The sequence below is a fragment of the Mus pahari genome, chromosome 15 (assembly GCF_900095145.1).
Source record: "Mus pahari chromosome 15, PAHARI_EIJ_v1.1, whole genome shotgun sequence".
In the NCBI taxonomy this organism is placed as follows: domain Eukaryota; kingdom Metazoa; phylum Chordata; class Mammalia; order Rodentia; family Muridae; genus Mus; species Mus pahari.
Window position 1 is genome coordinate 10,058,833 of NC_034604.1, and position 15,929 is coordinate 10,074,761.

A 15,929-nucleotide genomic window follows, 5' to 3' on the forward strand; every position below is an offset into this window, starting at 1 on the left:
ATAGTGACTTCTCTTTTACCCGGTGTGACCCTCTCCAAATTATACGTCATTTATAATGGAAAATCACGAATTCAATATAACTGACCACAGATATAAACAAATACCTACTACATAATATATTATATACTATCATTTCTTCCCAATAACATTATATTAGTGGTAGAATTATTTAAGTAGAAATCTTTATGTGTGTCTGGGCAATTTTTTATAATTCCAAATAATATGTACATTCCTAATTTGAAAAAGTATTAATTACATACAACTTTATAACTGAAATAGTACAATGAATTTTAAAATAGCAATGGTAATGGCAATGATCATATTGGAAAAAACATTCAGATTGTTATGAATAAATGTTTATAAACTGAATCTTAATATCTGGTCAAAGAAGGCCGTCTCTGCAAGAATTTTTTTAAGTACAGTTTCAAAGGGACATAAGTTACTGCATAAAAAGTTGTTGTGACCATTGATAGCTAAGTACTTAAAAACCATCATGTGGCTGTAAGTGTTTTAAAAATACTCTGGTGATTTAGGAAAGTACAGACTACAAGTAAACGTTCTACCATTACTATTTTAGGAATACTTAAAGACAGGCATGGTTTAAGGATGAGCTTTCTGACTGAGGATTTACCTCAGTGATCTAGCTCCAGCCCAGGATGCAGGAGGCTCTAGAAAAAAAAAAAAAAAAAAGGCAAAGAGCGTTTTTCCAGACAAGCAATTCTAAATGAATTAATATGTCCATGTTCTTCATATGTCTGATTTCATTTTGTAAGAATTCCATTTCAAGTAGAACAAATAAATATTGTAATTTATAAGTATTGGAGGTATAAGCCATGAATGCCTAAGGAAAAAGACAGGCATGGACATTTTCAGAAGCAAACTAAGAAGCAAGCAGTCCGGTCTGGTGTTGATTGTCAACACAGAAAATCACAGTCACACACACACACACACACACACACACACACACACACGCACGCACAAACATGAATGCAGTCATTCTAACCCATGTTTGCATGCTGCTCTAGAAAACCACAGACACTCAAACTCCTACAAAAAGGAGGCAAGTGATTCTCTGCTTAAGTGTTTTAAGAATGCTTATTTTGCCACTTTAAAAACAATCTTAAATTTGTGTGTGGGGTGTACACATACATATGTGTGGGTGCAAAAACCTGTGCACATTAGTGTGGAGGTGAGAGGTCAGCATCGGGTATCATCCTCCATCTTTTACCACCTTACACTTTGAGACAGGGTCTCTCAGTAGAGCTGACTGTTCTTGCGAAGCTTGCTGGTGAGCCAACTCAGGACCTTTCTAGCTCCACCTCCCAGCTGGTGCAACTGGCTTCCATGGGGGTCTGAGGGTCTTAACTGAGGTTCTTATGCTTGTTCTGTAAGCTCATCACCCAAGCACTGCAGCTCCTTATTTTGTAACAGTTACAAACATAAAACAGCTTAGGAACAGTCTAGAAATGTGAAGATGGACGCTCTTGTAATAGAGATTCTAGACTGTAGAGAGAATCTCTTACAAGCAACACCTGCCAATAAAAAAGCTGATGGCCAATGAGCTGAGGCAAAAATAAAGGAGGTAGGACAGAGTCCGGAAGAAAGAGGATTCTGGGAATTAGTGAGAGTATAAAAAGGAGAAGATGGGAAAGTCAGACTGAGGAGAAGGCTGTAAACCAGCAGGTAGATGGTTAAGGGAGATGAAAAGAAGATGTGATAAAAGTGGGCCAGGACTGAACTAGCCAAGTAGAAGACACTGACTGGGTTAAGTAAGTTATGAGCTGTTCAGGGTATGAACCGAAGCTATGGCTAACATGTTTAATGATACTAATAAAAAAGTGGAAAGAAAACAAGAAACAGGTCTTAGAAGAAAAATAAAAAGTCTAGAATGAGGGAGATTTGAAGAAACACTGAGACATCTGCCTGGGACGATGTGAGGAGATATCACATGGTACCTGAGCACAGGTAACCAGCCATGGGGCAGAGTGTGGTGGCTGGGATATTTTAGTTATGATCTAGTTAAGGAAAAGCATAGTTATATGGCCAAGGCATTTACAAATATATTTTGAGGCTGAGTCTTATATCTGGGAGTCTGGGGCTAGGAGAAAGAACAAGGCCTAACTTCTATGCTAGATTTATCTAACTTCTGCTAATGTAGCTATTTCTATTGCCTTAAGCCAATGATACTGTGGCTAATAGTATCATTAGCCATATCCTACAATTGCATATTGTCTTCTGGGTAGTGAGGAAAATCCTTTGCACAACAGGAGTTTTTCAAAGCGCCCATATGAAGAAGAATGGATTAAGAAATGCAGTTTGCTTTCAGACTCAAACTTGACATTGCAGTTTAAGAAATATCCTTGTCTAAGGAGATATCAGAATATACCTGCAATGTACTTTCAGGCTGACTTTTAAATCAGTGGAGGAAAGAAGAGAGAAAGGGAAGAAGAGAGGTGACAGGAAGGAGAGAGGGGGCAAGATTGTCATGGTCTGGTAAACTGCACGAGCACACAAACACGTTCACCATGCTATCTCTTTTAATGTTCTGACAGGCACACAAACACACATATTTACCATGCTGTCTCTTTAATGTCAATACAAGCTCAAACATGTCTGAAATGCAGTTTTGGGAGAAAAACAAATTTCATAGGTTTCTATGTATGACTTGTTTCAGGGACTGCTGGATAGGATGTGACACCTGAGCCAGGAACCACTATCCAAACTATGCTCTTCCGGCTGTCTCCATCAGTCTAAGAGCATTCCATTTATTTAAATGGAAGGACAGTGCAGATTTACTCAGGCAGGGAAGACAGAAGAGCAGCTTCAAAGTTTGGGAGTCTGCCTGTTACCCAGAGGCCACCAAGGGTGAGGGTGGGCTCTGCTGCCTGTCCCCTTCTCCCCTACTGGCTGCCTGATGGCTATCTGTAAGGAGATGCCGGGAGCCTTCCGAGAGTATGAGTGCAAAGACAAGATAAGAAACTTACAGGAACCCCACCTGCAAGGGACAAGGATCTCCCTGGGGTTTTCATTTGGATGGATTTCCAGATAGGAGCAGGTAGGGAAGTGGAGGTGATAAAGCCCACAGGAATAATATTCCACAGAGCCCTCCTCTGTCAAGGAGGGAATGACAGTTTATAAAACTACAATGGCATTGTTAATGAATGTACTTCTCCTACGTATTATGCCAAAGAAAACATGGAGACGCAGGACTCTGGAACTGAGGGGGGAATAAACGTTCATTTTGGAACCCAGAAAGTAAAGGCTCTGAGATGGTGTCTTTAAGCAGATAAATATGGGCGCTTTGAAAAAACTCCTATTGTACAAAGGATTTTCCTTACTACACAGAAGACAAAGAAAAACAGTGAGTGTTATCAGCACGTATTAAAAACACACCCTACCTAATTTGTTACCTCTCTCTCTGTATATAAGTATATGCGTGTGTGTGTGTATATATATATATATATATATATATATATATATATATGCACGTGTGTGTGTGTATATATATATGTCATATATATATATATATATATATATATATATATATATATATATTCCAAGCCAACATGTTGGCTCACAGTACTGTACTCATGTGTCATTATCTCTTTGCCATCCAGCCATCCACACAAGTCATAGCTGGGGATTTCAATGTGTGGTGAAACTATGGTGAGATTCCAGATCTCAATAGGATAGGCATGAGAGCCAGTCTCTTCAGTCATAGAGAAGACAATGTCCTAGGGAGACTGGAATTAGTCCTATTTTGCCCCATTCAAGCCAAAATGCTACTTATCGGGAACCAAGTAATTGCTAGTTAATGGCTATAGGGAGAAAAACATCGCATTTCAAACTACGCATCTCTTGGCGCATGTGACAAAAGTAGATAAGGCCGTGGCAAGCTTGACTATAAAGTGGGGGTCGTGTTCGAAGGGGGGGAACAGCAAGCTTGAGAAAGGTGAGTTACCTCATCGGACTGGGAGGGACTGATTCTGGGCATGGGTGACACTTGGGGCGTTTTCAACTGTGTGCTGTTGGCATCTGGCACGAGCTCCCGGTGCACCGTCTGGATATGGTTCTGCAGTTCGCTTTCAGACTCAAACTTGACATTGCAGCTTGAACAGCGCGTCTTCAGTCCCCCTGCCTTGCCTTTTCCTTCCATGGCGCTCAGACTCTCATTCTGGCCCAAGCCCGGTCTGCTGGCACCAGGAGGGAGACTGAGGCCCGGGCTACCGCTCTTACTGAGATTCACACAGCCGGCACACAGACCATATGGCAGGCCGTTGATGTCGAGTTTCACCAGATCCTGCTTGGAACGGAACTCTTTGAGGCAAGATGCGCACTTATACAGTTTCTGAACGTGCTGGCCACGCCCAGTGGCCTGCACAGAGGACCCATTCCCCGTCTTCTGCATATGGAAGGTCCCGTGGATTTTGAGTTCCAAGGTGGAGGTCACAGTCTGCATGCACACCACACAGCGAAACCCAGTCAGGGAATTCCTCAGGTCAGGGTGCATCTGGCAGTGCTCCAAAAACTCCTCTTCGCTCTGCAGGGGCATCTTACAAATACGACAGTTTCCAGTATCCAGGCTCTTGCTGTGTGTGACTTTGTGTTCCGTGAGAGTTAACAGGGAAGGGAAGCGCTCTCCACAGATGGGGCACATGTAGTGTTTGACGGGGCCTAAGTGGGTCTGCATGTGTTCACGGAGCCCGTTTTCAGAGAAGAAGGTTCTCGAGCAAACGTTACACTTGTAATTCCCTTTAATGAGCTCCGCCTTCTTCTTCACGATGGCGCTTTCTCCGGGCCTGATGTTGTGGTCCCGGAGCTGGTGGTTCTGCAGCAGCGTCTCCATGGTGTAGGCCGCCCCACAGATGTCGCAGCCGTACATGGGTTCGGAACTGTCCACATCCTCCTCGCTCCCATCGTGGCTGTTATGGGACTCCTGGCTGTTGGTGAGCAAGGTCTGCAGCTCGGCCTCCTCCTTCTGCACTTGCTCGGAGGCCCCGTTGGTGCCACAGTTCGGGGCCTTGGTTTCGAACACGCAGTGCCTCTCTCGCAGGTGCTTCTCCAGCAGGGTGACGGCGTGGAAGGCCTTGCTGCAGAACCTGCAGTTGTACTTCTTGCTGTGGGTGGTGATGTGGCACTGCAGCTCCACCTCGGTGCCGAACGACTCGCCGCAGAAGATGCACTTGTGCACCTTGCCTTGGTTCTCCAAGTGGTTGTGCTTCACATGCAGCTGCAGGTCAGTCTCGTTGCGGAAGTCCCAGTTGCAGGACGTGCAGCGGTACACCTTCTTCTCATTACTGTGCTTCACGGCCAAGTGCAGCTGGATAGAGACCTTCGAGTCGAACACTTCCTGGCAGAGGGTACAGCGGAAGAAGACGAAGGTGTGCATGTCCAGCAAGTGCTTCTGGAGGTCGTCCACAGACGTGAACTGCTTGTCGCAGCTCTCACAGATGTAGTAGGTTGAGGTGATCATAAAGTGGATGGTCACGTGCTTTAGCAAGGACTCTTGGTTGGGGAATTCTTTGTTACACTGAGGGCACGTCAGTTTTGGCAGCACTGTGTCCAAATGGGTTTTGAGGTGAGTCTGAAAGCTGTCTAGGGACGTGTACTTAGCACCACACTGATTACAGATATACTCTCCAGCGGCACGGGCAGGGCCACCTCCCACAGTCTGCATCATCTTAAGAGATGTCTGTTCTATAGCCACAGGGGACAAGGGGCTCAAGGCCCGGGATTTCTTCCCATTGTGAATATAATTCAGGGCCAAGGGAATGTTTTTATGATTCTCTTTAATATGCTTATTCAGTTTAAGAACACTGTTGAATATTGGCGAATTTGTACAATAGGAACAGGAGTAGACTTCAACTACCGGTTCTTTTGGAGTCCCAAGCACAGGAGACCCAAACCGGGAGCCACTGAGGTCACAATGGACCTGTCTTATATGCTCTTCAAGGGAAGAGTCAGTGAGAAACCCCATGTAACAATGGGGACAAAAGAACGCATTGCTGTCCTTGGCCACGGGGTTGGCAAACCCGTGAGAACATCGGATGTGCTCCTGAAGGGTGTTGAGGTCATTGACAACTTCGGAACAGAAGTTGCACTGGTAAACAATGGCAGGCATGGCCGAAACAATCAGGCCAGGGTCCTGAGCTTCGTGCACTTGTTTAAGATGTTCATTTAGGTTATAGAGTGAGGGCAAGACCTCCAGGCAATACTGACAGATATGAGCCTGCTCGGGCTTATCTAAATGCATAGTTTTCAAGTGAATCTGCAGAACCGCGAGACTCGAAAACAACTGCTTGTTGCAGTAAATACAGCTGTAGGTGACTTTCGCCTGCTTACTAGAGGGGCCAGTCATATCGGAGGTCTGCTGGGCAGCTCGTTTCCTCCCGCGGCTCTTTGGAATCGGCGGTGCAGCCTCTACCATGGTCGAGCTGTCCACCGAGAGGTTGGAGTCTGGAGTCGTGCTGGACACTGAGGTGTATCCCACGGTGACCAGGGAAGGGCTGTTGCTGTGATTACAGGACTCCGGTTGCTGGTGACTGTCCATGTGGCTGTACAGCTCCTCCACAGTGAGGAAGCTCTCTGAGCAGATGCTACATGAGTTCTTCTTCTCACCCCCGTGCACCTGCTCTATGTGGTTCATGAGGGAGGTCTCCTCCACAAACAGCTCGTGGCAGTACATGCACTGGAGGGCTGCTCGGTCCTCATTAGGGGAGCACTCGGGGTGGCATTCTGCGATGTGCTTCTGGAGGTCTTCCGGGAAGTCAAAGCCTTCTTCGCACTGGCTGCACTTCTGAGTGTCCTTCATCTTCCAGTCCTCCATCCTGGAGCCAGACTGGGAGCCGTCCTTGTTCCGCTCATGAACCTGCATATGTCCGTGCAAGGAGCTAGAGGACAGGAAGCCTCTGCGGCAGACGGCGCATTTATATGGCTTGTTGGAGGTGTGGGTCTTTAAATGGATCTTGAGATGATCGCTCCGGGAGAACGCTGCGTCGCACTCGCTACAGTGATACTTCTTGTCCCCGGTGTGGAGCTTTATGTGGCGGTCACGGCTCCGCTTGTGTTTGAACAGCCGACTGCAGTAGGTGCACTTGAAGGGCAGCTTGTCACTGTGGCTCTGTTCATGGTGCTTTAGGTAGCTGAGGCGGCTAAAGGACTTGTCACAGAACTGGCATGGGTAAGGCAGTCCAGGGCCACCCTCTTCCTCTCCGAAATCACAGCCTTCTCCATGGCTGGGGGAAGTCTGGTCCTTACTGGAAGGTGAAGAGGCTGGCCAAGAGCAGCTGGGGTCGTCCTCAACATCAACGCCATCTGCAATGAGGAACAACAGGACATTATCATTACACATGCTGACAGTTCAGACCACGCCACTGTGGACGCACACTTGAGCCATCTTGAGCCTCCGGGGGGGGGGGGGAGGGGAAATAGTTAGCATCTCAGATCTGAGCCCCAAGCTTTTACTCTTCATTTGCTTTTTTGCTGGTTTGTAAAATACAAAAAGATATTAAAGAGTTCTATGTCTAAATTACCCCGTTATTACTTTTTATCATTTTTCCTTAGAAGTGAGGCATATATTACACATTGACAATTTTATTAAAATACAGATTTTAATATATTTAATGTTTCTTTTGTATTCATTCTACAATGATTTGCATATTCTGTGAGCATGTGAAGGAGCAAATGAAAAGAGGAAATATTACAGGAGTGATTTAAAATTAATGCAGTCAACCCAGATGTCTAATATTTAATAAAAAACTCCCTCTGCATTTTGCTTGTTTTTCTATAAAAAGGCAATTCTGCAGACCAAAAGTCTTCTTTGGGGTTCTTATTGATACAGACCTTATTGCTTTCAGCAAAAAAATATTAAAAAGTAAGCACATAAAAGGAGACAGAAAACACAATAATAATTACGTCTTGTGTAATGAAAGACAACCAGGTTTTCCTCAATAACTGAAAGATTCAGAAACCATAGGCCAAAAAAATGGATTATTAAATGTTAGAAGGCACTGCGAGATATTACATATAGCTAGGATCATCCAGGATCAAGAAAAAAAAAAAAATGTGAGTTTCAGGAGGACCAGATCGTAATCTTGCACTCCGTTGGAAAAGTTCAAGAGGTGGCCCACCATCTCTTCCTTCTGTGAAAAGCATCAGTGGCCCGGACTTCCTTAGCTAAACAGGGCCCGAGCTTTGAGGTGAGCAGAGACAAAGCGACTTGTGAAAAACTGGAAACAGGAAAAGTGATAAATGATTATGGTAAATGCAGGAGATTTATGTGCCACAGAGAGCAGACAAACAGGCTGCCAACCAGATACGGCTGAGCATGTGATGCGTGAAGGAACGCTGCCTTACATTCAGTGGTTTTTGGTTTTTGGTTTTTCTTTTTTTCTTTACATGGTGTACGCCCCCTCTTTCTCCTGTTGCTTCCCTAATACACGAATAAAAAATAGGACTGTCTCAAAACATGTTGTAAAATCTCTTTTGCATTTTATAATTTCTCTCTCAAAGTCAGAAGACATTTCAAAAGTGTTCAAAATCCAAAAGATAATATTTTTCAAAGGTAGAGATAATTAAAGACAATGCAGGATAGCTGGGAGAGCAGATGACAGCGTTTGGTTACAAGTACAGGTTTGACTGCAATATTCTAAAAGTTTTTGATGAGAAAAGAATCCAGAAAGTTCGGAGCTTCATTCAGCACTAAGGTTCACACATATGCACCATGGTGGACACAAAGCAGAAACAGGCCGGCTTTATGAAACGAATTCCATGTCTGCTTTCTTTAAGGTAACAAGATTTTACTAGATTGTCAGCCTCTTCCTTATCCACAGGAAACAGATGAGGATCGTTCCTTTCCTGCGTGGAGAAACCGATGACAAGGCCATCTCACTATCGAGGCCAGATGGCAGCCCTCTCACCCTGAGAAAACAAGCAAACGCCACTCCTGGATCCCTGCCCACTGCAACAAAGCAAGTTGAAAACCTCCTGATTCTGTCTCCTGGCTTACAGGACTCCATAGCCCCTCATGTGTGCAGCCTTGAGCAGGCTTGGGTGTTATCAGGTAAGAGTCCTATGGACACATGAAACACAAATGCAGATAAGCTCAACCCATGACACAGTACACTAAAGCAAAACCTAACCAAAAGCAAGCAAATAACACAGTCAAGATAACAACGGCAAAAGCCACACAACAATGACCGAGTTTTCCCCTTAAACGATATGCACACTTGGTATCCTTGAAATAACCTAAGATTCCTATAGATCCTTCCAATTCCAATCATTAATAAATGTACTCAGAGTTCGAGGTTGCAAATCCTGCCATATTTCACACTTGCCTTTTACTTCTGAATCCTGCTGTTTTATTTTAAAATACCTTCAAGCACATCATCTCATTTGCACATTCAGAAAAAACACTGAATGAGCATCTACCATGCTTCCAGACGGTAAGAGATGAACCGTGAGCCCAAGATCCTAGCAAGACTATTCATCATTAAATCCTACACTGTGACTGGGTGTGATACATCATCCTTGCAGATGTATGAATAATTGTGGAACAACGGGCCATGTAAAAAATAAAGTGTACAATTCCTGCCACCAGGTATGTATAAGGAATTGTGAAGCAATGAGCCATTATTATAAAAGAAAAAAGAAGGTCTAATCCTTGACACCATGTTTAAATCAGGTTTTTGTCTGGGTCCATACTGTGCTTCATCTCCTATGTAAGTGTTCTCTCAAGCTTGAAATTTCATTGACATGTTGAGGGAGATAAAGTTAGGATCAAGGGTTTTTGTTTTTGTTTTTGTTTTTGTTTTTGTTTTTTTTTTCTGGAATTCAGAGTAGTACTGGAAAGCTTTTCCACAGTTCCACCCAGCCTCATCCCTGTAGCCTATCTACCTCTGTCTACCGATTCTTCCAGAACTGCCTATTCTTGTTAAACACTGCAAAGGAGTGCTTCAATTCTCAGTAAAAATCTAAAGAAGTGTAATTGCATTCTCTAGTTCATGGGAAAGCCATGGTAGATCCTTCCAACTCCAGGTTCAGAATCAACTGGAACTTTCTCGCTTTGTCGCTTACTGTCTGTCTGTATTCTGGCAACTCACGTGGTGCATTACAATATGAGGTCCTTCTGCGTGTCCATTTAGATCCTGGAAACAGTCACTTTGTCGTCCTCCTTAACTCACCGAAAGCCAAGGCAAGATCTAACAATTGGGGGGAAAAGTTTGCTGGGAGCCCACCCTGTGGCCTACAAGGCTATTTAAAGATGCAAAAGCGTGAGCATGGTTAGTGCAGATGTTTTTCTCCAGTGACTGCCCTTGCTAAGTTTCACCATTTCCATAAAGCACATTAAAACAAGTGTGTGAACACTTGGAGATGAAAGTCTCCAGCACTCCCGAGACTTTCCGTGGAAAGTAGAGCCGCCTGACTTCTCTCCAAGCAGACAGGAATGCCCATGATTCAGCAGCCTGAGTAAATAAAAGAGGTCCTTATTTCCTAATTTTGCTGGCTGGCCACACTGCCGTGGCCTCTGAGCAGCTGCCAAAGGGGATGTAGAACTGGAGCTACACCCAGCCGCTGAAGGCCTGTCTTTGTTAGCCAGCCAGGCTTTCCCGACCATCTTCTGGCATCGATATGGCCATATCCTGCAAGGAAGACCTCCATCTCGGGCTCAATGAGTCTCCAGCCTGCCTGAGAGGACAGAATACCCGATCCTGCCCGGTCTGTGCGGAGGAGGACAGCTGGAAACTCAGTTAGCAGCAGAACACCACCTGTTCAGCCATAGTGTGGGCAAAAGTGCTTACCACACAAACAGAACAGCAAAGTCAACTCAAACCTCCACCTCAGCTAACAGGCTCCGGAACACAAAGTGTGGTTGTGATGTGGGCCTCACACACCGCCCTGGAAGCAGCAAGCAATCTTGGAGGGGACTTCTACTCCAGCTTTTGCATATGGAGCCACAGGAATGCTTGGCAGGGCCACCCTGTCATCCGAAGGAGCAAGATAGTCTAAGTTTATAGCCTGCCTTTGTGGAAGAGAAGCACTGAAGGTCCCAGACACTGTTAGTTATCCAAGCTAAATAAATACAGCCAAAAGTTAAAATACTGTGCCAAGAGAGCGAGGGTGAGGATGTGCTCAGGAGAGTGTGAGTGTGGCCCAATCAGGTCTTGGTGTAAGACCCTTGGCTTCTGAGGCCAAGGTCAGGGTTAATTCTAATATTATGGGCAATGTGAAATTATTAAGAAGAAACGAAAGTTATAAGACAGATTGAATCGCTCTTAATGTCAAAGAAATTAGAGAGCTAGAGAGATGGCTCAGTGAGTAAAGCATCCAAGTAGGAGGATCCAAATTCAGTCCCCGTACCACACTTCAGGTAGGCAGGTAGGTGGGTGACAGATAGATGATAGCTAGATGATAGGCAGACAGAAAGACAGACAGACAGACAGACAGACAGACAGACAGACAGACAGACAGACAGATAGATAGAGACAGTGATGTATGCTTATGTGCACATGTAATCTCAGTAACAAGGAGGTTGGAACAGAAGGATTCCCGAGCTTGATGGACAAAAAGTTGAACCAAATCCATGTAGTCCCGGTTCAGTGAAAGATTGTTTTCTTGTTGTTTTGTTTTGTTTTCCAGGATAAAAAGGTGGACAGCAACTAAAGAGGAGTCAAGGTTAACCTCAGGCCTCCACAGTCGTGCACATCCATACCACATACCCACCCCCTGCCTCCCCCACACATACCCACACACTCCACACATACCCCACCCCACCCCACCCCACCCAACGATAAAGAAATTACATGCATTTAAGAAATCATAGCAGTTAGAGCAAGCATCTAACTTGTGTGACATCTAGCTCTTCCCACGGTCAGGTTAGTGAGAGCTTCCCTGTCTCTCTCTAACAGAAGAGTTCCTTCAGAATCACCTGAGAACATCTCACCATAGGCTCAGTAGCACGCATGTGCAAATGCCACACAGCCAGGGTTCCTGAGCACAGACGGGCTTTAGACCACTGGTTACTTCTGGAGTGTCTGGAAGTGAAGGATACTCGCAGGCCTGTATCTACGTGCCAGGTGCCATGAGTCAGAAGAAGGGAGAATCAGGAGTCTGGAGTTTTATTTTGAGTTCCATAACTGACATGGAGAGTGACCTGGCCAAGTCATTTAGTCTGTCCCTACCTACGTATATCACCTGCAATAAGAAGATAATAATTCTCACTACTTACCCTCCAGAGGATTACAAAGATTAGTGGCTGTTTCTGGGGCACCTTATCACTGCTAGAAGAAAAGCTACTGACATAAACAGAGAGCCTGAGAAAGGTGGCATTTACTCCTATTCCCTTGCAAATGTCCGCATATTTACTATAAACACATTTTCCTATTTTCTTTTCTTTAATAGAACACCCGGAATATGAGTTCTAAAGAGTGGCCCAGTGGAAATCTATAGTGCCTGAAGCACTCGCAGTAGTGTACACAGGCAGCAAGACAACAAAACAGGCATAGCTGGCAACATCTAAAAATCAATGGACCATAAATTCATGCTATATTCCAAGCACTAAATTATCATACACAGGATATAATCTTGGGTCTTTATGATAGGTAACCTTGGAACAAGTTCGTTACTATGTAATTCTGAAGCTAAGTATATAATTTTGAAATTACCTCCCTTCCCTTTAAAACATGAGCAATGCGGCCATGGCATTATTTCACACCATAATAAGTTAATTTAGTAGATTATTTTTGCAAGTGTTAAGCAATTGTTTAAAACAGAAGACCAAAGTGGATTTCCAGGTTTGTCATGGTTATTCGTTTGATTCTTGATGCCTGCCCATAGTCTCCTACAGTGGGCTTGAGCTTCTTTATTGAATTGTGTTCACAGACCTTCCCTCTACCCCCATTCATTAGCTACCAGAACTACCTTAACACAAGCAGGGAAACACACCCAGTGCAAACAAATGGCTGCACAACACTGACAAAGAACGTAGATTTCAAATGTGCGCTTAGTAGACAGGCGACAAGGGTGCTTGTGTTTCTTCCATTGCCATCATGGTAACAACTTTTACACCATTATTAAAGCCACCTAAACAAATCACACAATGCATTTTTACAGCAATGATTCAAATTTCTAAAGGATGAAGTCATGTTAAATAAATTATTTTGCATTCTTGAACAACTGCTTCCTTTCATTCTCGATTGGAATGTCCATGGCTGTGGAAAACTGCAGCTTTAATAATATTTAATTTGTGTGTGTGTGTGTGTGTGTGGTGTGTGCTTTGTCTCATTTTTAAATCAACAGCTCCACATTAAATTCACTCCTGCGCCATATAATGTATTTAACTGACTGACAATGAATAGTCTGAAGTGTGAACTTTGGAAATATTTATTATTCACAGATGCCTTAAAATTCTGTAACATTACAAATGGTTCTGGAAGGACCACTTAAATGCATTAACAGTCAGGTTATGGGGGAAAGGGTGGTCCTCTATAACTACAGAAGAGGTGGGGAACTGTGGTACACATTTTAAGCCAGTCCTGACAAATTCCAGATAAAAGAACTTCAGGGTAATTTTTTCTTTTTAGTTTTATTACAGTCTAATTTTTAAAAAATGACTCATTTTCCCTCTAACAACCTCTTCGCACTCCAGCTAACCCAGCGCAGGAGATAAGATGCCACGTGTTCTTTGCTCTTCTTGGGTGATCCTGGGCTTTCACATCTTCAGTGTTTGGAAGACGATGTGCTCAGAGTGTGGGGTGAGGACCACAAATGCTTTGCTTGCTGTTGCTTAAAGTTCATCTGAACAGACGGTGCCTGATGAATTCCATCTTCCCCAGCCAAATTAAACAGTGAGCAGCGCATTCTTAAGCAGTTCACACTCAGACTCCACCTCTCAAATGAGGAAAAAGCTGACACAAAACCAGTTCAAGAAAAGTCACCGTCTCACGGAAACCAAGGCGGGTGCTGCTGAAGCCAGACAGAAGGAAAAGTAGTTTCCAATGATGCCGGTTTGAGGCGGGGAGGAGGGGTGAGAACTGCTTTGCTTTTCTGATCTCTTGGCTCCATTAAAACTATATGTCACTAATGCTAAGCACCAACTTCTTGCTGCTCGGTAGCAGGCAGCCGTGTGGAGCACATCTGCTCACAGGACTGGGAGGGAGTGAAATCCTTAAGCATTTCAACATGTTTATCTTTGCTTTGATAATGACAGGCATCACAACTTATTCTCTCTGTTCTTTTTTCCCCTACTATGTATGTGTGTGATCATGTGTGCACCTGTACATGTATGCTTGTGTATGTAGAGACCAGAGGTCAAATTTGGGTGGCCTTCCCCAGACATTTTGAGACAAGGCCTCCCACTGGTCTGGACTGGCCGATTTGAGTTGCCAGCAGGACAGTGGTCAGGGATCCGTCTATTCCTGGCCTTAGTTTTGCGGACTACACATACATGCCACTGGGCCTGGATTCTAAGAATCAGTCTCAGGTCTTGCTTGCTTGCTATCTCAGGCCTCTGCCAGCTGAGTAGAGACCCTAACCTCTCCTCTTCTACTGTGACATGCAAGAAATTTATTAGTTACTACATAGTCTCATGTTTGGACATGACCCTTAGCACAAATAATTTCTCAAGCAGATATTTGCTGTTTAGTTAGTTGATTCATTTATTTAACTAAAATGTATTAACACCATGCATGTGTGTGTTCAGGCTTTGTAGTTAACCCTAAACCTCCCAGTTACATTATTTTTAAAGAAAGATTTCCTTGTACATAATACCAGAAATAATTTTAGTCTACCTCACTGTTAGTATTATAAGAGACAAATATGACATCTGAGCCAAGATATAAAAATGAACAAAACTAACATACTAGGGGAGCCTGTTGTTACCCTAAGTCCTAAATGATGATGTGACAAGCACAGAAAGGGATGGGACAGCAGAGCTGACTTGTTCTTCCCATGCTGGGAGGACAATCATTTTAAGTGGCTTAAATGTCTAAATAACACAAATATTTAAAAGAAAATGAAAAAAAATTGTCAAACTAAACTTCTGAATGTGACTTACAGATTTCTCAAAAACCAATATACACTAGGCTCAGTGCTTCGAAACTGTGCACACTGGAAAATTGTGATTAATTGGTTATCAGAACAAAAACTCCACTATGAAACAGCCACGTGCCAAGCTATTCTGATTTTTGTTCTTAGAAAATCCTTGAGACAAATTCTATTTTGCTTTGAAACCACCTGCACTAGCATGAATTATGGTCTAGGCAGCATGAAAGCAACGGCTACAACCCTTGAGAAATGTTCTGTAAGGTTCACAGGGCCCCTAATATTATTAGTGAATTTGTGTGGGAGGGAGTATGTATTCACATGTACACACATGACTGTACATGGAAACCAGAGGTCAACCTTGGGTGTCATTCTTCAGGAGACACCCACCATGTTATTTGTTGTTGCTTGCTTGCTTTTTGTCTTTGAGACAGGGTCTCCCTCTGGGACATGAGCTTTAGCAGGCCAGAAACCCACCTGTGTCAGGTGCTCCCTGTTCTAAGCACACGCTGTCATTTATATACATCGATGCATGGGTGCTGCAGAGAGTCCTTGCGTCCTCAGGCTTGCACAGCCAGACCTTAACAACCGGGCTACCTTCCTTCCAACTTTGTGATCTTTAACTTAACCTCTTCAATGAAAATTGAAACTAAGGAAGATTCTTAGAGAAAACCAAGTTTGAAATGGCTTCCTTGGGGATGATGGGTCTTAGCAAGCCTATGCCTCATTCCACCATGTTGACAACCTCTTGGGGGCATGTCATAAAGCAACAGGATGTCCAAACAAACAAAAACAATTCAAAAGCCGGGCCTGGTGGTGCAGGCCTTTAATCCCAGCACTCGGGAGGCAGAGGCAGGCGGATTTCTGAGTTCGAGGCCAGCCTGGTCTAC

The 15,929-nt window shown here is 44.0% G+C and overlaps 1 protein-coding gene across 3 annotated transcripts in view; it reads right to left on the reverse strand.

The window, feature by feature from the left end:
- Znf521 (zinc finger protein 521) overlaps positions 1-15,929 on the reverse strand; it is a 285,412-nt gene that overhangs the window by 152,789 nt on the left and 116,694 nt on the right. For all 3 annotated transcript variants that reach the window (XM_029546908.1, XM_021215108.2, XM_021215110.2), the window contains one exon: positions 3,962-7,314. In XM_029546908.1, coding sequence (XP_029402768.1) covers positions 3,962-7,314 — 3,353 coding nt within the window. The remainder of the gene's footprint in view (positions 1-3,961; positions 7,315-15,929) is intronic.